The sequence below is a fragment of the Hippocampus bargibanti genome, linkage group LG14 (assembly GCF_051943395.1).
Source record: "Hippocampus bargibanti isolate YZ-2025 linkage group LG14, ASM5194339v1, whole genome shotgun sequence".
Lineage (NCBI taxonomy): Eukaryota > Metazoa > Chordata > Actinopteri > Syngnathiformes > Syngnathidae > Hippocampus > Hippocampus bargibanti.
In genome coordinates this window covers 8,664,584-8,687,868 of record NC_142747.1, presented here as the reverse complement: position 1 = coordinate 8,687,868, position 23,285 = coordinate 8,664,584, and the positions used below count along the sequence as shown (strand labels likewise).

The following is a 23,285-nucleotide window of genomic DNA, read 5'->3' as shown; positions in this document are numbered from 1 at the left end:
TAAGGTTCAACTCACGTTAAACTCGAAGTCCAATCCAGTTTCGTCTCGTTCATGTACTCCTCGGACGTTCATTTGAAGTTGTAGGCACAGTGTTTTGGAGGTAAATACCTTCAAGGTGTGGTGTGTGCTGACTTATTTCGAAGTGGCAAAGGCTCTTTACAACCTTGACAATAATGGGAAAAACGAAGGTATGTTGTATACAACCGTTTTCAAGTCCCACATCTGCTAATGTGTTTTTTTACTCATTAATTAATCAAATGTGTATTTACGCGTCGTCCTCGCGAACCGTACTGGGTGGCGCCTTTTTACTTGGTAGGCCTGCGTGTTTTTAAATTCGATCTGATTTCGGTGATTTTGAAACGTATAAACTAGAAAACAAAGCGTGGAGTCCGCTAGGAGACAAAGAGGTGTAACCTTCGTCAGTTGAGACACAGGTTGCCATTTGGGGAAACGCACCGTAAAATTGCTCACAAACATCTAAATTTCGCAGCTTGCATGGCAAAATGTGTGCATCTCAAAAATATCTACGAGTGCACCGTTAATAATTCGACGTTAATTACACATTTCGAGGTGCAGAGACAGCGTGTCGTGGAGAAAAATAGCTTGTATGCGCGTCACCGACGTCCTTTCCCTCTGAGCGCCATAGCAGCCCAAAAAGACACGCCTCTCCCTTTCATAAAAAGCCTGTACAGTCACGTCGGGAATCTATTTCTTTCTTCGTGTGGTTTTTATTTCATAAATCGCCATGAACGCGTGGTAGAGTAGGCGAGAGGCCGTTAAACGTCGCGCGCATAGACTCTTACATTTTAAATCTATCTCGACTTAATCGATAATGTATAATCAGGCTGGAGCGGTTGTCTCTAAAACATTGCATACTGTCGTTATGACTTGAGGGAAGGGAGCGGTGCCCATCCCCCCTTTTGCATCACACGCCCACTTGACGATAGCAGTTTTTGTTGTTCCTGCTTTTAATATATTCTCCCCCCTCCTTTCGTCACAGGGGACAGAGGCTCCGGCAGATGCATGCCCAGCGGTTTGTAGTGACGACTTTTTCAATTGCAATGCTGTTACTCGCACCCAATGCACGTTTTATTGCTGTTTTGATCAGAGGGGGTCCTTTTGGCATGTTGGGGTGACCAAAATGCTGTATTGAAACTGAATCGTTTTAACATATATATACTTTACTCATCCAAAATGAAATGTCATGTTCCAGCAATCTGCACAGTGAAAGCATTGCAAAGCAGGCATGCCAACTAACCAGTAATATTCAAAATGGAAGTTGTAATAAGTTTGTAATGAAATTCCGCAATGAAGTGCACTATAGTTAAAAGATTAGTTCTTATTCTTTGAATAGTTAGTCAATCAGTTGCAAGCGAAGTCATGTAGTCTAGGTATTGATAGGTCTTATAGGAGTTTATATTTCTTACTTTCCTTATATTCTGTACCTCTTTGTCCTGCATCATATTGTGAAGTTTCCCGTTGCAATGCAGTCCAAATGAAATGTGACATTCTCATACCTGCCAACTACTCCAGTTTTGCGGTAAAAACTCGTTTTCATTATCCCATTCCAGGTTACGAGTTAATAATTAAATTTACGGTTTCAAATAGAGAGCAATAAATCCAAACTCGTCAAAATAGTAAGTACTGTACTCAACGTTAATTCAAAACACATGCGATCGGCACAGTGTTAGCTTCTTTTAGATGAAGCGTGCGTGTGGTATGGGTCTTTTTTTACTTCATGTTACTTTCGGGAGGAGTGAACGCTGGCGCGTGTGGCTGCCGCTGCTCACCCGCAGAAAAAAATATCCTGTGACTGTAAAGTGTCCTTGAGTTTTGAAAAGGCGCTTATGAATGAAATGTATTAGTTTTTATTATTATTATTATCTCATCTCATTTTCCGTACCGCTTATTCCTCCTTAGGGTCGCGGGGGTTGCTGGAGCCTATCTCAGCTGTCTTCGGGCACGAGGCGGGGGACACCCTGAATTGGTTGCCAGCCAATCGCAGGGCACACAAAGACATACAACAGTCACTCTCACACCGAGGGACAATTTGGAGTGGTCAATCTGCCTGCCATGCATGTTTTTGGAGTGTGGGAGGAAACCGGAGGACCCGGAGAAGACCCACGCGGGCCCGGGGAGAACATGCAAACTCCATACAGGGAGGCCGGACCGGGACGTGAACCGGCGACCTCTGCACTGTGAAGCCGGTGTGCTAACCACTCGACTACCGGGCCGCCCTTATTATTATTATTATTATTATTATTATTATTATTATTATTATTATTATTATTATTATTATTATTATTATTATTATTATTATTATTATTTCCTGGAATCCAGAGTGACAGCTCATTTCTGGGGTCGAGACTAAAGAGATAGCGTCGTTTTTATCATTTTCGTATAATGGCATCTGCTGGAGAAAAATCAACAAAAGTGTGAAAAGTAAAAGAAAACTACAGTAGTTTCGTGAGGAATACTCCCAAGCATTTCCAGGAGTTAGACTTTGCTCAAGGAAAGATGAAAATGACGCAAGTTTCAGTTTCATACCTGTCAACCTTGGCTAATAGCTGCTTGTATAAATGATTACAATTCCTGTATAAAAGTTCTAGTACACTGTACATTATATGAAATGATGAAAAAAAAGACGCTAACCCCAGAATTAGAATCAGAATCATCTTTATTGCCAAGTATGTAGCACACACACGCTGCACTAGTATCAACATCAAAAAATTGCAAAGAGGCACTATATAGTTCCATTTGGGCTACTGTTCAAAGAGTTAATGGCTTGGGGGAAGCTGTTTAAATGTAACAGGCAGAAATACAGACGGTTTACTTCGCATGTGCAGTAACCTGGACCCCGGCGTATTACTAGGCTTTTCTGGTTTCAGAAGTTGGCAGGTCTGCGAGCATGGGCATGGATCTAAAGTAGTCAAGCTAAAATGTAACATGTCTATGTCTGCATTTTCTTCCTTCCGTCACTGTATGGTGGACGATCGTTAATTCTTGTGACAATAATAGAGATGCTAATTATCCTTATTCCAAGCCAGTGGTCTTCCTTTTACTGCAGTTATTGTGTTAGTGTGATTTAAAAAAAAAAGTACATAGAAATGTTTATTCATCGCGCGAATGAGATATTGTCTGACCTCAAGTCCGATATTGCATGCTTATAAAGATGACAGCAGCAATTTTACAACAGAATTGGACAAAAAAGACGCTTGTGAGAATTAATTTTGTTGTGAGGTATATATTCTGTCATTAACATGTGTTGTCCTTCTTCAGCCAAAACGAAAATCTCCACGGTTATTAGCTGTAAGTTTTTTAAATTTTGTTTCCCTCTAATGTACTGCACTAATGCTGTGGGTTTAACAATTCATTATGTGTGTACTTGTTCGTGTTTCACAGAAAGAGGCAGAAACTAAAACAGAAACCAAACCGGAGCCAACAAAGAACGTATGTAATGTTTAATAATCAACTGATACTTAGAATTCCTAAGTGCTTTATACTGAACATTGTAGGCACCCAAGAACCAAAATGTGAAGGAGGTACCCAAGGGCAAGCAAGACCAGAAGAAAGAGGAACCGCAGGATGAAAAACAAGAGGACTCTGCTGAAAATGGGGAGGCCAAAGTTGAAGAGGTAGCTTCAAGTTAAAACATGAATGTTGTTTTTTTGGGGCAAAAAGAAGTACCAAGTTCATAGATTTCATCCTCGTTTTGCAGGCAGCTGCAGCAGACGGAAAGAAGGATAAGACCGGAGCGGATAAAACAGATGAATAGAAGTGACTCAACTTATCTACTTCCCTGTACCTTCTTTAATGTCAAGTGCACATCCTGTTTTCAACTGCTAATATTTGGGACAGCAGCATTTTTAGGGACATGAATGCAAACATGTTTAAGATCTTTTTTTCTTCCAACTCCATTGAATTTCGCGGCTCTTGTGAAGGGAATGTTTTGACCCATGTCTTCTTCTTTTCCTTTCGACTTTTCCCTTCAGAGATTGCCACATTTTTTGGCCTATGTATTGGGTTTTATTTCCCCTTTATTTTCCTCCAACTTCTTATTTAGATTTTTCGGTCATCATCAGAAATCTGATGTAAAACTATGAGTTAACATGGAACTTCTCGAAGGGTTTTTAAAAATATACTGTTTTTAGCCATCTGTAAAACACAATCACTGTGGTTGTTAAAATGAATGTTTGAACATGTTTATTGGAATGATTCTTATTTTCTCCACTGTAAAATCATGATTTTTGGTCTTACAGTGTCCTGCATGTTTGTGTTTGTTGCATCTTCAGAACACGTGCACGGTACAATTTTAAAATGTGTCCTTTTCAACAGAAAAAAAATAATATTAAGTAGCCATCTATATTCATCCGGTGATGGCAGATTTTTTTTTTAGCTATGGCCAATGCTTTCTCACTCTGTTGCCACTTCTGTCATCAATATGTTCACGTTTCAAATTCGTGGCTATACGTATTGTGACTTTGGGACATCGCCACCAATGTACATTTTTGTTCTGATTGGTTTTTTTAACGGTTAATAAAAACATTATTTTTACCTTGTGCTTACATTTTTATGAAAGCATTCAGTAAAAACATTGAGGTGAAGGTGGTTATATTGTAGGTAAATGCAAACTAACGACTTGACCACTTCTTTAGTTTATGATAGACTTCCAAATGATTACCATTTTTAGTTTCATGTTCACCCAAAAAATAATGATTGGAAAATGTAAAAATATGAGGTGTTACGTTCAATAACGTCAATGAAGTAAGTTTGGATGCCTGTAAACAAGCATCACTTGCTTGCATGCAAATTTCCTCATTGTGGGACGAATAAAGGTTTTCTGATTGATCCTAGTACAATATTCATCTGTTTTCCCCTTCCAGTGATGGCTCTAAAATAAATGTACAAGTACAATATTGAATATTAAAATAATACATGTATGTTCACTAAGGTGACACGCATCTCGAGGGACTTCGACTTTGTCACCGTTCTAGTTCAAATCCCACTGTGGATGAAGTGTACGAATAGTGACTCGTCAAAACCGATGTCATTCAGAGGCGGCAATATTTTAATACAGGACATGTCAGTCGTTACATAATCTTAACTAAAATACACAAATTCAATTGCAAATGACGGAAGACCAGCTCTATCAACCACAACCAGTTCGATTTGTCCGTCCATTACTCGTGACGTCATGCGCCGGACTCGCGACCTTGGTCAAAAAGGAAGGGGCGCCTTGCGTAAATGTCGCCTTGCATTTAAAAGGATTGTGTTTTTAAACGTCGTCACGTTGAATTCCACGTTTACATATACACGGGGTACGAGTAGGTTAGTTTAATTTCGCCAACCGAGAAGATAACGTGCCGGATTTTTTTGGTCTTTTGTTGAATTCGCTCCTCCCCCTCTCCCTTTTCCTGTGTGTGTGGCTCTGTGGCGGAAGTCTGTGGTTTCTCGGAGGCCTCATCCTTCCAATGGCGACTGCGAACAGGCTGACTAGCAAGCGGGAGCAACCGTGGAGGGGGTCAGACCTGTGTGACGGAAATTAAATAAATATATATCATATATTTCGTCGTTTTTCTATAGTTAGCCCTTAATTGTGCTTCTCTCCAAGTCAAAGTCAAATGGCCAAAAATCGGAAAGTTTCGCTCCTTGAGACGGGTAAGCCGCATAAGGAACCCCAGTTCATCGCTCAATTTACTACATCTACTCATTTACTGCATCTGTTAATTACATTACACCAATCGCTCCGGTGTCTTTTAATTTCAGAGCTCTATTACTTGATATCTCGTTTCCTAACAACGGGTCCCTGTCGGAGAACGGCCGAGGTGAGCTAGCATACGCAACCTTTTAGGTTATATTTCAAAATACTTGCCTTAGCTCCTTGATAACAACCATGTCAGAGGTAGTCGCAATTAAGTACCCCTTTCCACTCCACTTGCAGGTCCTGGTGAGCGAACTTGAGGAATATCAGGTATGCGTTTTTGCTTCGTGATGTGTGCTTTATATGCGATACGTTGGTCTTGAGTCTGTACTTGCAACGTATTTAGACTTTTAGTGCTTATTTAGGACTCATCCCATTGATATCACTCTCGTTTTACAAGCTATTTACACGTCTTACGTGGTCCTGTTTTGTGTTGAGACTCCGGTTTCACCAAAGTCTGTTTTCGACAGCTCTTACCACGGAGATTGGACTGGCTGGGAAACGAGCACCCGAGATCATATGAAGATGTGGTAGGAGTTATTTTGAGTTTTGTACAATTATTATATTCATTGTAGCAAATGTGTCACGACAGGATCCCACGCTTAGCACGTTTACTCTTTGTTCTTATGTCTTTCAACTACAATCGGTTTTATTTGAACCGTGAAATTGTTTAAAGTCACAACTTGTCCCGGAACCATAAGTCAACGCGAATTCAGATAAAATCGCCGCAGGCGTTTGTGTACCACAAGGTTTTATTTATAATTTAGCCTCGACAGTTGTGCTGCAGATCGGGTGGGTAGTTTGGCTTCGCTTGCTTGCGAGGCCCTTGTTGGCCAATCAGATGCACAGATGCGCTTTCTGTGAGTTGTTTTGCCTGTGACCAGTTTCCTGATTGGTCGATTAAAACTCAATGTTTTGCAGAGGTAGCAACGCCTCATAGAAAAGCCTTAACCGTCTTTTCCACTAATATTTCGTTAAACCATGACTATAAACATGATCAACTTAATACACAGTTAATATACATGTAATAATGAGAAGCACTTTTGATTCCTCGGATAATTGGGCGGATTAATATTGTGAGACCAAGCCAGTCAATATCAAATTGATGTGACTTTGAAAAAATATGGAGCTTTTATGAATGTAAATTGTTCAGTCCAAGATACAGTAATGTCCTTGAATGCATGTTGTTAAAGAAATACTAGATTTCCTTCCAACACACAAACAGGCAAGGCAAAGACAAATAGTCGTTTTAGAATGTTTAAGACATTTACTGTTATTCAAATTAGCAAATCAATTGAGTGATCTATTCAGTTTTTTACACTGTCATGTGGTTTTCTTCTCCCATTCCCTCACAGGTTGTGGCTAACAGACATGTTGCACCAGACCATTTGTTACAAATATGTAAGCAGATCGGACCTATTCTTGACAAAAACGTGCCATCCTGTGTCCCTGGTGTGCACTCACTCTTGGGGTCCGGGAAGCAATCAATGCTCAGGACCTCGAAAGGTACCATAGTGATTTGTTGTCCTTTCTTTTTGTGGCATACTGGTTTACTTTGAGTAGCATATAATTACCTGTTATTTTCAGCTGGGGAAAACATGCATGCACACAAACATGCACTCGCGCGCACACATACACATACACATACACACACGCACACATTTATAGCGTGGTCCCCACTGTTTTTATTTTGATATTTTGACTCCTGGATGAATGTCTTCAATTTTGTGATTTCCTAATTTGCAAGAAACCATTTAAAATGCACTTTACTGTTTGCCAATTACTTTACACTGTCCTAAATGTTTTTGTTTTTTATTCATTTTGTGTTTCCAGAATATGATGGTGTACGATTGAAAAATTCATCATACGCAGCCCTTCACAGGGGCAGACCACCAGAGTGGTCTTTAAACATCAAGAAACCTTCACATATAGGTAGGCCTACCCTTGTTCAAAACTGTTTCCACTATTAATGTGACACCTAGCCCGTATACAATAAAAAATAAATGTCAAAATCCACAACCATAAGAGGGTCCGCACATGGTTTTTATTTTACATGTTAAGGGTCAGATTATTGGCAAAAGAGTTTTTGAAATGGTCTTTTATTATAATTTTCGTTCCTAAAAAACTGGCATTTGAACAGTCTTAGCTTTTGATATCTGATGTACCTCCCGTCCTTCTCACTATTGTGTTCATGTTGAAGTTGCCTCCCTCTCTTGAAAGTTTGCATCTCGTCGCTAACAGTGAACATCTGCCGAGGAAGAGAGCTGACAGGAGCACAGCGCGACAGCTCAATCAACCCTGTCAGCAACTATGGGCGCATGCATTTGCATCGGCGGATCCTGGGGCATTTGTCTGCTGTGTATTGCATTGCATTTGATCGCACTGGTCTCAGGATCTTCACAGTAAGAACACACTTTAATATTGGCCCAGTTAAAACTGTAACATAATACTTTACTTTTTTTAATCTGTAACGGATTATTTTATTACAGACAGTGGTGTTATAGGTTATTTAATGACCTGACATGTTTCAGCATGTACTTCCGCCTTCATCAGAGTCTGACAGAGTCTGACTGATGAAGATGTAAACTGAATCTGTTACAAATTAGATAACAAGGAGACAGTATGAACTTAACACAATAGTACTTTACAATCACAACCTTTCAAAATATAACATCCGGTGATGTGTATACGTCATTTAAAAATAAAAAAACCTCACACTGCATGGATATCCTTTAATGTTAGCCTTTCTCTCTTATTCGTAAGGGCTCAGATGACTGTTTGGTGAAGATTTGGTCTTCTTTTGACGGGCGGCTTCATTCGACATTGCGAGGACACTCTGCTGAAATCACAGATTTGGCCGTCAGTTATGAGAATACGCTCATTGCTGCGGGAAGCTGTGACAAAACCATTCGTGTGTGGTGCCTTCGAACTTGTGCGCCTGTGGCTGTGCTGCAGGGGCACAGTGGATCAATTACCTCCCTACAGGTAAGTTCATGCCTTATTTTCGGGGATGCATCTGGGCCGCGCCCTTGTGCTACTTACTCATTTTGACAGCCATTGTCAAAATGATCCGTGATCCGCCGGAAACTGCCAAAAGAGCTAATTGAATATTAATTTACCCATGGTGCATTGCATTATTTACATCCAACATAGTGGATGGTTGCAACATAGAGTGTTAGTACATGAGTAAAACTCTAAAATAAATTAAAAACAGGCAGCAAACTTACATATTCGCCGCGAGAGTGGCTGCCCTTCCAGCAGCTGCTGCATTTTGTTTTTCTACTTTCATTCCCTTCATAACTTTGCTGCTGTGAAATGTAAATTTCTCCACTGCGAGACTAATAAAGGCAAATCCAATCCAATATTCTCGATTTTTAAAAAACAATCGAATAAGTCTGCGGGGGATAGTGACATTTCGTTGAGCAAACTCAAACTGCTGTTAATGATTCGAATATAGTGGATAATGGTAATAATTTCAGAGCTGTTGCAGCATATTGGAAATCTTCAAAGCAGAGATATTTGTTTAAGTAGACACGAGTAAGAGATATTGTGCTATGTCTGTTCTCTTTGTCTTCTCTGTAATACCATGCAATATCAAAATAGCACAGGGTTGATCGTGTAGTAACTAAAAAATTGAAAATGTAAAATTAAATGTTAAATAAATTATTTGACTTGAATTAAAGGTGTTTGTTGATATATTATAGAAATAGATATTACTCAAATAATGTTTTTTCATTTGCAATTCAGAAATATCATGCTCCAATGAATGTGTTTTGGTTTATTTCAAATCGTTTTGTATACTTTGACAAAGTAGTAACATCGGGTCCATCAATTTTAGAATATATCCCCCTTTTCAGACACAAGGGGGCCGACTGACCCCCTTTTTAAATTTCCCAAAAGCATCCCTGCATTTTTTTTTAACTTCACAATACGACATGAAAAGTATTCAGACCCCCTTAAATTTTTCGGTTTACATTTCGCATCACATTTTTCCCTGATGAACCTTTGTTTCATTTCATTGTGCCTCTTCTGTTTATGTTTGATCATGTAATCGGAATTTGACATTTAACAGCGTTAACTTGGATCTTGTAATTAACTGTTAACTTGTATCATTGTATAAGATGATCATGTTATCTGGAAGTGTCGCAATGCAAAGTTGGCTGCTGTGCAAGGTTGTGCGTCAGACCTCATTATGCTTATCTACAAGTGTAGCTGTGCAAGGTTGTGATTTTCCTGTATGTCAGACGTTAACCCCTCCCAAGAAGAGAAAAAAAAGGTATTTCGGGTGCCACACCCCACTGTTTGGAGAATCACACCATCACAGATGTGTAAATGGTGTAACTCCATCAATTATAGCCGAAATAAATCTCATCGTTGTCCAAAGGGGAATGATATGACGATACTATTTTGCTTGTGCATGTTGTTTCAGGTCAGGTCTCACATAGAGACCAGTCTGTCTTTCTCAATGAATTCCAAGCAATATAATTCAACACAGCCAGACTCCTCTTTCTTCATTTTTTTCTGCCTGTCAATATTGCTGCGGTAAAAAAATAGTTCAAATGATTTTAGCAAGTGACTGCAGTAGGACAAAGTGAAAAATGTCAATGAATACATGAATACTTTCTGACCTTGCTCTATATACTCTAAGCGATGCCGTTTTGAATACTGTGCACATTTCAGCGGGTTCAGACAGTATGTAAATTTAATGGAATTAGTTTGATGAATTTATGTTCTTTCAGTTTTCACCATTTGCCAAGGGCTCAAAACGTTACATGTTGTCCACTGGTACTGATGCTACGGTATGCTTTTGGCAGTGGGATGTCAACAACATCAACTTCAGGTGGGTGTAACTTTAAACTGAATATTCCTTGTCTTCTCTCACATAATGGAAAATCTTAAATGAATGACTGGTGAATTAATAAGTGCCTTGTTCTCTGCGTGGAGAGCCCCCACCATGACCCATGGGCATTTGTATAGCAAGCGCATTTTACAATGTACAGTAGTTATGAGAAAGATAAAGATAAAACGGCATCCATTTTTCCAGGTTGCAAATTTGGTTTTAATGTTTAAGAAAAAGCCTATAATGGAAAATTACATTTTGTATACGAACTGAAATATACTGTTATACTAATTAAATGTTTCCTAAAAGTGATCGTCCACACAAGTTTATAGAGCGTCCGAGACCTGGAGTTCAGACCGTGTGCTCATCATTCAGTCCAGGTAATCATTCCAACCGCTGTGTATGTTGTTCGTAAATTAAGAAGGTCTCTTATTTCAGTGTTAGATCCCTAAGTGCTCCTTTGCCGTCTTTGCAGGTGGAATTTTCTTAGCCACGGGAAGCACTGATGATGTCATCAGAATATATTACGTAGGAACTGGAAATCCAGAAAAGATATCAGAGCTCCATGAGCACACAGTAAGTTGACTTTGCTAAACTTTCAGCAGAATATTAGCTTTGATTCAACAAAACCAGTGTTTCCACTCTTAACCATCGATATATGTTGGTTCTGTTTAGGACAAAGTTGACAGCATCCAATTTTGCCACTCAGGTGAAAGGTATGCATTTAATAAATGATTTTATTTAAACGTCTAACCCATCACTGATTGCAGATGTCAGTGTTTCCTTCATTAAAAAGTGTGATGTTTAACATTTTTGTAACTTGCCAGGTTTGTGAGTGGAAGTCGGGATGGGACCGCAAGGATTTGGAGGCTCCATCAGCGCCAGCAGTGGAGATGCATCTTGCTCAACATGTCCACCACTCTCCCTGGGTAAGCATGGTGTTTGCTATCTAGATAAAATCATTTCCCATCAAGCGACCATCCCTACACGTGATTTGTTTGAACCTGTTGTCTGGAAAAATGTCCTTTGTGGAATACGTATGAAATATTGGCATGATTTTAGAAACTGTTGAATTAATACAGTAACCTTTTCTTCTTTAGTGCCGAGCCAATGAATGAGGAAGAAAGCTACTTCAAACCCAAAGTCACCATGGTAGCCTGGGATTGCCATGATAATACGGTCATCACCACCGTCAGTAACTATCTGATCAAAGTGTGGAACTCCTACACAGGACAGCTGCTACATGTCCTCAAAGTAATCTTACACAGCATGTTGCACCTAATTATTTTAAAATCAAAGCATCATGAAAATAACTAATATAAACCTTGTTTTCAGGGCCATGAGGCTGAAGTGTTTGTCCTTGAGCCGCATCCCTTCGACGCCCGGATTATTCTGTCAGCAGGCCATGATGGAAATGTTTTCATATGGGACTTGCTGCGAGGGACAAGCACACAGCACTATTTCAACATGGTACATAACATACATTTGACGAAATGGCGTTCAAGGAACTTACTTGATAGTCTTCACCTTCTCGCGATTTGTTGGTAGCAAAACAATTTAGAACCATGTTGGCATTACAGGGAGGTTTTGACTTTGCGAAGAGTTAGTCTCAAACTTGTATTATTATTATTATTATTTTATTTATTTATTTTTTAATCTAGATTGAGGGCCAAGGTTATGGAGCAGTTTTCGACTGCAAGTTCACTCCTGATGGCCAACGTTTTGCCTGTACAGACTCCCATGGGCATCTGCTCATCTTTGGCTTTGGAAGCTCAAAACCTTATGAAAAGGCAAGAAAAATCACACTAAAGTTTGTGGAAACTGAATCTGTGTGAAATATCCATAACAGGTTCAAAACGCCCAGATTCAAATCTTGTTTAATGTCTTTTTCTCTTGGTCCACATAAAGCTTCCTGACCAGGTTTTCTTCCATACGGACTACAGACCTTTAATTCGAGACGCCAATGGCTTTGTGCTTGATGAGCAGACACAACAGGCCCCACATCTCATGCCCCCACCTTTTCTAGTCGACGTGGATGGAAACCCACATCCACCAAGGTGGACTGACAGTTGTTTGCCGTCAATATTCTTTCCTCTCTGTGTTTTGACTTCTCAGAATGGTGATAATCAAGGGCTTTGGCACTTTAAATTTAAATCAAATGTCGGTTTCCAGGTATCAGCGGCTTGTTCCAGGCCGAGAGAATGTTGCAGCTGAACACTTGGTTCCTCAGCTGGGCTATGTTGCTACTAGTAAGAACAAAAAACAACAGTATATGAATATGCTAATTTAAACCTGTGGTCAATCCTCACATTATTCCTTGATATCTTGTTCAGGTGACGGAGAGGTAGTGGAGCAAGTTATTAGTCAGCAGACTGCCGAAGTTGAGGAGGTTGGCGTCAGACGCGGCAGCCTACTCGACGAGGCCATCCGAAATCTTCAGCAGCAACAGGAGCGTCGGAACCAGGTTGGCTCAAGTGCGGGTCCTGTCGAAATCCAGGTGGCAGCAATACCACCAGCCCCAAGCACTCCACGTAGAGGTACAATTGTTTGGGCTCATTCATATCATATTTGAATCCTTGTTTTGTTTGTCTTGATGAATACACTTCGAATATATTTTTCCTTTTTGTTGCAGTGTCTGTAAATGATCGCGCAGAAGTACAATCTCCTCCTAATGTGGGTTTGCGGCGGAGTGGACAGGTGGAAGGTGTCAGGCAAATGCACCAGAATGCACCGCGCAGTCAAATGGCCACAGAGAGAGACCTACAGGCCTGGAGACGCCGGGTGGTGGTGCCAGAGCTCTCCCCGAGCAGCTACAGGTAGACCCAAATCTGACACATCTGAAACTTGAACATAGCTTGTGAACTTGAATGAGTTGTATGTTCAGTAAAAAATCTAGTCACTTAATACTAAAAATAAATTACATTTCACCAGGAATTACTATATGTTTCATGTTTTTTTGGACACAACAAGGATATATGTTGTCTATTTTTTAATTCATTCCAGAGACCAAGTGGACATAAGGGTTGCCAAAGGGGAAGAAGAGGTGGCCTTATACAATGCCAAGAAGCGACGCATTATGTACAGCAGCTGCCGAGTAGGTTCTCTTCTTTCTCCTGTTTTTTGTTTTGTAGGCGTAATAGTCAGAATTACTGCAGCTTTGTATTCCTAGCATTTTTTGCACATTTAGTCAGGTGTAGCTTTTGTAGTGTCAGCTTTTACACCCTTGTACGGCAATACAATCTCTTCACAATGAAGAGACACGGTGTTCCGCATCTACCAATCAGAGGAAAGCTGTCCATATGAAAATCCCTAATTTTAATCTTATTTTTGATTATTTGCAATGCACCTGGGACAAATAAAAAAAAATCACAAGCAAATCATGATCTCAAGCATTTACAAACCTTTCCACATAAATATTGTCTCAGGATGATTCGGATGAGGAGCCTCCTCTTGCAAAGCGAGCGCAAAGTCGCAGTGACACGCTGGAATTCTTCGACCTGTCATGTGAGGAGGGTGAGGAGACAGCAAGCTCCGATGCTCACACCGAGGTATCAGATTCACCACTCTTTTGTGACCTGTTTCAATATGTCATTTTGCTGGAGTCAGTCACTTTATTGGATAGTAAATGGTCTGCTGTGTTATCTGTCCAGGACAATGACTTAGATGGCAGTGAATTGGATTCCTCTAATGATGAGGAGTGGAATAGTGATAGCCCAAGGTATTTACATATCATAGTTAGTATTTACGTAGCACACTAAACCTGCTGATCTGTTTTCCCAAGTGCAGTTGCTAACATTTTGCATGGATTCATTGATGTGGTTTAAAATTTTGCAGTCACTCATCCAGTGAGTATTCGGACTGGACAGCGGATGCTGGCATCAATCTGCAGCCATCGACTCCCTTGTCATCGCGTAAACGAGTACGGCGCCCGCTCAGCAGTTCTGAAGAGGAGGAGGAAGACAACGAAGAGGAGGAAGACAAAGAGCAGCGACAGCAGCAACAGAGTGATGGGGAGGGGAAGAATGGAGTAAAAGGAAAAGAGAAAACCAAGAAACCAAAGAACAAGTCTCCCAGAGTGAGTTGAGAAGTACTGCTGTTCAACTGGGCTGCTTAATTAGATAGGTGACTTTCTCTAGGCTGTTGTGTCACTGTGACCTTTACGCCTGGTTTGGCGTCTTACTGCGACATTTGCACACATTAATTGATTGAATGTGAGTGAGTCTCTCTTGTCAATATACCATCCATATTTCTGTCACACCGCATATCTTTGTTGATTGCCGCCATCTTTTTGTGGATTCATAAAAACTCAATACCGTCAAAACAGTTCACATCTCTGGGAGTTCACGTCGCATTGCCAAGCAATGAATGCATGCACGACCAGCTCATAGTAACCAATATTACTGACTTTACACCCCTGCATTGAACTCTGTATTTTACTAATTACTAAAAACTTCTTGTACTGTTTGCCCCAATCCAGTCTCTTCCTCTGAATGCTAAATCTCCTTTTTCTATACTCTTTAATCAGCGGCCGAAGGTCAGACCATCCATCAACAGAGAAGTGTCCAACGAATTTCGACCCTCGTTGTGGATCACTGATGTCATTCCGAGGAAATCTCCTTTTGTTCCCCAAATGGGTGATGAGGTGTGATTTTAAAAATTAAATTCTCTTCAATGTTATCATCAGTCCATTTGCTGTTGATGCTTCTCATGTGTCTATATTGACTTTATATTACCATAGTTCCTTTCCACATTTTTTCCTATTGGGTAACTGTATGCTTGTGTGCCTGTGTAATCTTTTTTTCTATTTTAGGTGATTTACTTCCGACAAGGCCACGAGGCTTATGTTGAGGCTGTAAGACGTAATGATTTGTACCCCATCAATTTAGACAAACAGCCCTGGAAGAAAATGGAACTTCGGGTAAGACAAATCAAAGGAGGAGGACTCTTAAGCAGTTAAATTAATAGTCGCTCATGTTGGTCTAATTACATATACCCAGTTTATTCTCGACCGAGGAAAAGAATAGTTATTCTCATCAAATTGTACTTTATGTTCCTGGGGGAAAAGTCCTACGGCTTCTTTTTCAGGACCAAGAATTTGTGAAGATTACTGGAATCAAATATGAAGTCTGCCCTCCGACACTCTGCTGTTTGAAAATGACTCTGATCGACCATGGCACGGGTAAAATCACAGACAAGTCCTTCTCTGTCAAGTAAGTCACTTTTGCCAGGTATCATGCAAGATGGAAAGAAAAAAATAGAAAAGTAAGTGAACCTGCGAATTTTGGATTTATTTTACTCAACTAGAACAACTGATTACTCTTTACAGATATCATGACATGCCTGATGTAATAGATTTCCTGGTGCTGAGGCAAAGTTATGATGAAGCACTTCGGAGAAACTGGCAACCAGGTGAGTTGCGGGTAGAGTGAACGCTGGCGCGAATGGCTGCCGCTGCACCCGCACAAAAAAAAAATCCTGTGTCTGTAAAGTGTCCTTGAGAGTTTTAAAAGGCGCTTAGAAATTAAATGTATGTATTATTTGTATTATTTGTATAAATGTATTATTTGTCTCAAGACCTCATGCATGAAATCACCCAGAAGCCTGTCTTGCTGGGCAGCGCATTTTATTGTATTGATATTCCCTGCAAACTGATGAGTAGTTATCTGTGACACATGTGTACTATTTCACAAATACACGGTTTGCCCTATTCTCAGGTGATCGATTCCGCTCAGTGATAGACGACGCCTGGTGGTTTGGGACCATCATTTGTCAGGAGCCATACCAGTCAGAATATTCTGACAGTCTCTTTCAGTGCTTTAAAGTCAGGTGGGTGATAATCAAGACAGAATGATTTCCCTGGATAGTATCAGAAACTTGCCTTTGTCACAAATGTGATGGTGCAATGTTTTTCAATTTCTTTAGATGGGACAATGGGGAAAATGAAAAGCTGAGTCCTTGGGATATGGAGCCAATTCCAGATGATGGTAATGTTCGGCCATCCACTAAGCCAGTGCTGGCATATTTGACTGAAATGCTGAAGCAACAATAGTCTGTTTTGCCACCCTATTCTGAAGGGACATCCCTGATAATTTCTTTTTTGTACAGTCTCACCTAGTTTTTACTGACATTGCTGATATCTCATTCAATGTTTCTCTGCTCTGCAGCTGAGCTTCCAGAGACGGAAGGAGGCAGCATCCCTGTTACGGCAGAGGAGATGAGCGAGTTGATGTACAAGCCTCTAAAGGGAGAGTGGGGGGAGAGGAGCCGGGACCAAGAGTGTGAGCGAATCGTTGGTGGTATTGCTGAGCTCATCACCGTCGGTGTGTACTATCTACTCATTGATGCGTTTTTGCTGTTCAATCCAATTAAATGTCACATAACTGTCCGAATTTTTGCGTTCACCCTCAATGAAAAATGATCAAACTAACACTCCCTTCTGCTGTTTGTATCACAGAGATTGCTGCTCCTTTCTCCGGACCTGTAGACCTGATCCAATATCCCACCTACTGTACTGTGATTGCTTACCCAACTGATCTGGACACCATAAGATTCCGACTCTTGAACAAATACTACAGGTTGGTCTTGATCCTACACATCATTTATGGAATTATTTTTATTTTACTCAGTCCAGATTTATTTAAATGTCGGTACTGTATTGGACAGTATGCCCTGACACACATTTCTGTTGGTCCACAGACGCCTATCAGCATTAATTTGGGATGTCCGATACATTGCACACAATGCCCGCACTTTCAACGAGCCAAGGAGCAAGATTGCCCACTCTGCAAAAATCATTAGCAATGTCCTGCAGAAATTTGTCAAGTAGGTCCCTGAATTTCCTATGTGGGGAAGATATGTTATTCTCCAACAAATTATAGTTTGCAAATTGCACATTTAGAGTGACTTAGTTTTCCTTTCTGCAGTAATCCTAGATGCGCAGACATCATGGAGATTTATAGTGTTGTTGAAGAAATGGATGAAGATGATGAGGTAAGGTCATCAACTACTTTTTATACTGACATTTTCCTGGTGTATTATTTTCCAAAACTTTAATTATCTTATCTTCACGTTTGAAAAGTAAACATTGTTTTCACAGTATATTAAAACACAATTTCAGAATCAGTGAATGTTTATGGTTCGAATCATTTATGTGAGTAAATGTAGTGAGATATGAATCTAAATTTTACCATAGCTCGCTTGCATTTGGTATGTATTCATATTTACAATGTTGGCTGAATTTGACAGAAAAATAAAAACATCTGTGTGTATGTTTATAAATTCTATTTGCAGTGATTGGCCCACACAGCATTATGAAATAAATATGAAAAATATTTGTTTTTCTGACAGGAAGCAGATCCTGAGGCACCAGGAACTTCCTCGGGACACAGGCTGCGTCAGGTGAACGTCATACTCTTGCTCATCTGTTGGAACTGTCTGAACTTCACTCTATAGGAATATGAATGTGAATGGTAGGAAATATTGCATCTTGAGATGAAGACTTTGTTTCATGTCCTCCTTCCCTACTATTTGCAGCGTTCTGTGGAGGTGCTCCCAGACAGAGATGCCTGGAAGGAGCAGTGTAAAAATCTGCTCAATTACATATTTGAGTGTGAGGACTCTGAGCCATTCAGACAGCCTGTGGATCCTGAGAACTATCCTGTCAGTTAAATACTGCATCATAATTCTACAATCAAACCCTCTGTTTTTTCACTAGCGGTTGCATTCTTAACTGTTTGCTTTGTGTCTCCAGGATTACCATGATATCATTGACACACCAATGGACTTGGGGACTGTAAGACGGACCTTGGGGGAAGAGCGTTATGAAAATCCCATTGAGCTTTGCAAAGACACACGCTTAATATTTGCAAATGCTAAAGCTTACACACCCAACAAACGCTCCAAGGTAAGAACACAAACTGGGTTTTTTAGAATTTTGTCTAACTGGTGTGAATAAGGTCTCCATACTTTATATCTTCCATTTAAGGTTACCTGCTAGACCACAGGTGTCAAAGTCAAGGCCCGGGGGCCAAATCCGGCCCACCACATCATTTTATTCGGCCCGCGAAAGCAAATCAATCTTGTGAAATTCCATGATGTGTGCTAAAATCCTAACCAAAATTTCTGATTTTTGGATGTAAACCACAATAACAGTCATTATTCTTGACTTCAGATTTGAAAACTAGTTATTCATTAATTTATTGTGCGCTCAATATGTAATATGTGGAGGGGATTAAACATTCTAATGGATTCCCCAAATTCATAACGGCCCTCGAGAGGAAACCATAACTACAATGTGGCCCTCGGCAAAAAAATGACTTTGACACCACTGTGCTAGACTCTTTTTTTTTTTTTTTTTTCTTGCAGATTTACAGCATGACGTTGCGTCTCTCCGCCTTCTTCGAGGAGCAAATTAGAACAATCATATCAGATTACAAAACAGCGGTGAAGAGCAATGCCAGGCTCCGTCGCAGCCAGCGGTTCAAAAAGAAAACGCAACATGACCCGTCCGTCAGCACCCAAAGGTGTGTTTGTTTCCCTGGTTTTGTTTCAATCAAATATAGAGGCATGTCAAAACAAAGAATTGACATTGAGGTGTGACTATCAATATACTCTCTTCAGTCAAAAGAGATATTGTGTCAAAACTCAGGAAGAAGTTGAGTTTGTGACCAGGGCCAAATCTACCTCAGCAAAAACCTTGGTTCCCGAGCGAACCAGGAAGCCCCGAGGCAGCAGCACCGGTCACAGCTCCTCGGAGGATGACTCCGCTTCGAAAGGTGCTTCGTCAACAGCAGGTACAAAGAAATATAGTTTCCCCATATTATATCAGGCAAACCAATTGCTTCATTGTCTTTTGCAAAGCTCAGATATTATAGCTCAGTAATGATTCAGTTTCTTCCTTTTCGAGTTTTCGTGTTTGTCATTGTAAGGAATTTTGGGCTTTGTTCCTCAGAGTCCGACAGCGAACTCAGCGAGTCGGAGGAAGAGACACGTCCAGGTTGCTCCAAACATCAAAGCAAACAGAAATCAAGAGTTACAAGAGGCACCTCTTCCAAGCACCGTAAAAAGGGTCAGTCATGCCTCATGTTGGAGAATCAGTACACTTTGTTCAGTCAAATTACCTGTAGTATGTATTGCTTTAATACGAATGTATTTTTTAATTTAATTGTATTTTATTTTTGCTAGTCTCCGAGAGTGACAGCGATGAGAAGGAGCTTGAGGAAGAAGAGGAGGAGCCATTTGACAGTGAAGGTGCCGGGCAAGAGAATGAAGAATCATCTTCCCATTCTTCAGGTCGTTGCTATCACAGTAGAGCAGCAAAGAGTCGCAGCACACGTCTGACCAGAAACACTGCTGCCGCTGCTGACAGGACAAAGACAGGTATAAGTGTATCATCCAATGTTAAGATTCAACCAAACATCACCATTGTCCATTATTGTGTATGCAGAGGCTAGAGCGGAGATGAACGGTCATGTGAGCTGGTCCTCCGCCAGGGACAGGCGTCAGCTCCAGGACTCCGACAGAGAAGATGGAGAAGAGGAAGACAAAATAACTATCCGCAGATCACTCAAGAGGAAAACGGCGAGAGCAGCTGTCAACAGGATAAAACTCCTTGAAGCATCAGATGAGGATGATGATGATGATGATGTTGAGAAGGATGTGGAGGAAGATGACGATGAAGAGGAGCCAATAAGGAGCCGTTCCCGCAAGACTTCTCGGGCCAGCAAACGCACCACAGTGCTTCAGAGCAGCTCTGAGTCAGACAGAGAGCAACTGGGTGGGTGGCTGTGTTCTTTGTATTCTGTACTAATTTTGCCATCCTACTTTGATGAAAATATTGTTTGAGAAGGCTTACTATTGGTAAATTTTACATTTGATTCTTTTTCTCCAGCTTCTGTAAATTCAAAGAAATTGTCAGAAGAACCCCAGCGTGGGAAAAACAGTAATGACAGCAGCTCTTCAAGCTCCTCTCACAAAAAGCTGACTGTTCATACGAGAATATCAACCACCACTAAGGGCAATGGTGTGTTACTTGTTCTTATATATTTTTAAATCCTAAAGTGGTCTTTGAAAAAAAAAATCACTGCTTCTCTTGCAGGAACTATGACTTGTGTGAACGGAAACGGCCCAAAACACAAGTTGGAAAGCAGCTCTGAGGAGGAGGAAGAAGCTACTGAAGAGAGTTCTGGAAATGCGAAGGAGAAGCATGATAATCAGGGAGATGCATGTCAGAAGCCAAGTAGATCTTCAGCCAGGAAGAGTAGGATTATCAGTGAGGAGGAAGCGGAGGGAGAGGAAGAGAGCACTAAACAAAAGGCCACTCGCCGCCACCTTCCCATAAGTTCAGATGAAGAGGAATGTCCTCAACGACGGCCACACCAAAATGGAAGAACCAAGGAGGAAACTCCACTCAAAGACTCTAAAAAGACTAAAGGGTCAATGTTTAAAAGCCAGAATCGACAAAAACCCACCTCAGCCAATAAACCAGATGCAGGTGATTCCAAAGTGCTCAGTCGTACACCGAAGAAATACTACAAGAAAAGATTGAAAAAAGATGAACGGAGTGAAGCTGAAAGCAGTCGCTCCAGTGATAATATTGAGCACAAGAACAGGAGGTCTGCAAGGAACCACAACAAGCCGAAACGACCTCATAATAACACTTCTGCTTTCGCAAGTTCTGAGCAGGACTTTAAATCCAAGAAGTCGAGGAGAAAACGTTCCACCGGTTCATCTGACGAAGAGTCGGATGAGTCGGGCAACGCGTCCAACAAGCGTCTTAATCTAAGAGTGCTGCCTAAAAAGAAATATATCAGCGACAGCTCTGCTTCCGAAGAAGACTGCGTGACCCGGAGCAAAATGAAAAATGGTAACAAAGCAGGCTCAGTTCCTCGGGAAGACTCCTGCGATACGAGCAAGGGGAAGAAAACCTCTCCGAACGAAAGCAAGATTCTAATGTCTTCCAAAAGAAAACGGACTTGCTCCTCGGGATCTGAAGATGAAGAGAGAGACTCAGTGGCCAAGAACAACAAGAGTGGCAAACGTCCTAAACAGGAATCAAAACAAGACAAGGAAGAGAATGCCTTTCCCGAGTCAAATTCCAGCAAAGAGGAAAGCGATGTCAGACGCTCCCGGAGAGGCAAGAGCAAGAAGCGGCCTCAACCCGAAAGGTGGAAAGAAAGCTGCAGCAGTAATCGCAGTTCAGACTCTGACAGGGAGCAGTCATCCACAGCCAGTGAAAACACATATGCCAGCTCAGGGTCCCACAACAGTCCAAAGAGGAGGAGCTCAAGGCGGGCAAAGCATGGCCAAAGGACTGCTCCTCGCCAATTAAGGCAACGCCGGCCATTAGTCGTCTTGGAGGAAGAGGACAGTGACGAGTCGTACAGCAAACCACAGAACGAGGGCCGCGTTAACACCCGGAACAGGGGGAAACGGACTGTCCTTTATCATGACAGCGAGTGAAGGCTGAAGAGGAGTGACAACTGGAGACTGTAAAGACGCTTGATGTTATGGTAGCAGCACTGGTTTCCTTGAAAAATGCTGTGAATCTGTTTCTTTCAGGGATATTTATATTTTCTATGAAAAACACATTTATAGATGTAATACAAATTCAAGCATTTGAACTGCTGGTCTTCACTAGGATATACAGATCAAAACGTCATCTGCTAATCCTGCTTATTAGTGTGGCCAGCAGAGTCAAATTTTGAGGAATCTTCGGTGCTATCTAATATACCTCTGTTAAAACTAAGCATATTGCTGGCTTGCACTAAGAAACACTGTAAGGAGGTATTTCATACACTAGTTTTGCATTAGAAACTCAGGGGTCAACTAAGTTTACTGTAGTCTCAGATGTGCATTTTTTTTGGGGGGGGGGGGGGGGTTGACAAGCAACAATTCCAGATGTGCGAACGTCAAAGCACACGTAACTGACAAACCCATTCACATTGTCACTTAAGACTCCAGCACTCCTTTGTGAATTCATGATACATGTAAATATTTTTGCCTGTATCATGAGTTCACGCGAGCCAAATGATTGAAATGCTTTCCCATTACATTGGTCTTGTTTTTTTTTTCTTCATTTCCCTTTGGATTTGTGTTGTACCTGTAAATATAGGTCTGGAGAAAGAATTGATTGGCTATTATGTCAGTCGTAAGGTGTTTATTTCATGTGTTTTTTTTTTACCTTAAACTTCGTCTTGCCAGATGTCATGAATTGGTACTTTTTTGCCAAGTACGAGTAACTAGATGTACTAAATGCAAAATACTGCGGTTTCTCATATTGGGAAGACATTTAATTGTCCTGTGTTACTTTCAGTGTTAAATTGTTTTTCATAGTTGACAACATGGTTCGGTTCGGTTTGGTTTATTCAGGATTCCCTTAATGCGGTTGCTTTCACATTTTGCTTAATGGTTTTCGTACTACACCTTCAATAAACAGATTTCAATTGGAAATCAAATAACCAAGTGTGGTTTTGGCAGAAAACCCGCCATTCATTTTCAGTAATTAAGTTAACCTTGCACGCACATATACAGTACGTAGTTGACAGTGACGTGCAGTCAGGGAAGGCAGGTGAGGCCATGCCTCACCTGTCATCATGGAAATATCAAATGAAAAAATAAACAGTTACATTTATTTAGTGATTTGTACTTTAAAGTTTTTTTCCATTTAATTTCACCATTTTCGGATTTTTTTTCAAAATCGCTGAATTTTCACATTTACCGTTCAAATACTAAGTAGAGACAAGC

At 40.8% G+C, this 23,285-nt stretch overlaps 2 protein-coding genes and 1 long non-coding RNA gene across 4 annotated transcripts; 2 read left to right on the top strand and 1 right to left on the bottom strand.

The window, feature by feature from the left end:
- The first annotated feature begins 24 nt into the window (after window positions 1-24).
- On the top strand, window positions 25-4,554 carry hmgn1a (high mobility group nucleosome binding domain 1a). 2 transcript variants are annotated; one of them, XM_089013951.1, is made up of 6 exons: window positions 25-188; window positions 1,001-1,033; window positions 3,280-3,309; window positions 3,403-3,450; window positions 3,525-3,635; window positions 3,719-4,554. In XM_089013951.1, exons 1-6 carry the CDS (start codon window positions 174-176, stop codon window positions 3,773-3,775), a joined length of 294 nt encoding a protein of 97 aa, XP_088870077.1. In that variant the 5' UTR covers window positions 25-173; the 3' UTR covers window positions 3,776-4,554. The 2 variants fall into 2 exon arrangements, with proteins under 2 accessions (XP_088870077.1, XP_088870076.1); XM_089013950.1 differs by having other exon boundaries at window positions 31-188; window positions 3,516-3,635.
- Window positions 4,295-6,006, bottom strand: LOC148888174 (uncharacterized). The gene is made up of 2 exons (XR_016117182.1): window positions 5,873-6,006; window positions 4,295-5,528 (listed from the first exon to the last, which is right to left on the bottom strand). It is a non-coding gene; the product is annotated as an uncharacterized LOC148888174 (long non-coding RNA).
- Window positions 5,469-23,095, top strand: brwd1 (bromodomain and WD repeat domain containing 1). Its single transcript, XM_089013930.1, has 44 exons — window positions 5,469-5,658; window positions 5,767-5,825; window positions 5,942-5,971; window positions 6,172-6,231; window positions 7,057-7,207; window positions 7,535-7,633; window positions 7,943-8,103; window positions 8,465-8,686; window positions 10,441-10,541; window positions 10,851-10,921; window positions 11,017-11,117; window positions 11,217-11,257; window positions 11,369-11,470; window positions 11,642-11,795; window positions 11,877-12,011; window positions 12,203-12,331; window positions 12,450-12,598; window positions 12,714-12,790; window positions 12,875-13,078; window positions 13,174-13,357; window positions 13,545-13,635; window positions 13,967-14,089; window positions 14,192-14,259; window positions 14,376-14,616; window positions 15,067-15,183; window positions 15,352-15,459; window positions 15,627-15,751; window positions 15,868-15,950; window positions 16,256-16,367; window positions 16,464-16,525; window positions 16,706-16,861; window positions 16,996-17,116; window positions 17,238-17,363; window positions 17,465-17,531; window positions 17,889-17,939; window positions 18,075-18,200; window positions 18,292-18,444; window positions 18,906-19,063; window positions 19,161-19,333; window positions 19,492-19,608; window positions 19,725-19,919; window positions 19,987-20,316; window positions 20,431-20,562; window positions 20,638-23,095. The coding sequence occupies exons 1-44, from the start codon at window positions 5,622-5,624 to the stop codon at window positions 21,999-22,001; spliced, it is 6,666 nt and encodes a 2,221-aa protein (XP_088870056.1). The 5' UTR covers window positions 5,469-5,621; the 3' UTR covers window positions 22,002-23,095.
- The last annotated feature ends 190 nt before the right edge of the window (window positions 23,096-23,285 follow it).

What these genes read in the sequence shown, in the direction of transcription:
- brwd1 (XM_089013930.1), top strand. Translation starts at nt 5,622, where the DNA reads ATGGCCAAAAATCGGAAAGTTTCGCTCCTTGAGACGG. An exon ending in GATCAATTACCTCCCTACAG is followed by an intron (nt 8,687 to 10,440) that starts GTAAGTTCATGC and finishes ATGTTCTTTCAG; the next exon opens with TTTTCACCATTTGCCAAGGG. An exon ending in TTTCAGTGCTTTAAAGTCAG is followed by an intron (nt 16,368 to 16,463) that starts GTGGGTGATAAT and finishes CAATTTCTTTAG; the next exon opens with ATGGGACAATGGGGAAAATG.
- hmgn1a (XM_089013950.1), top strand. An exon ending in AACCGGAGCCAACAAAGAAC is followed by an intron (nt 3,451 to 3,515) that starts GTATGTAATGTT and finishes TGAACATTGTAG; the next exon opens with GCACCCAAGAACCAAAATGT. An exon ending in GGGAGGCCAAAGTTGAAGAG is followed by an intron (nt 3,636 to 3,718) that starts GTAGCTTCAAGT and finishes CTCGTTTTGCAG; the next exon opens with GCAGCTGCAGCAGACGGAAA.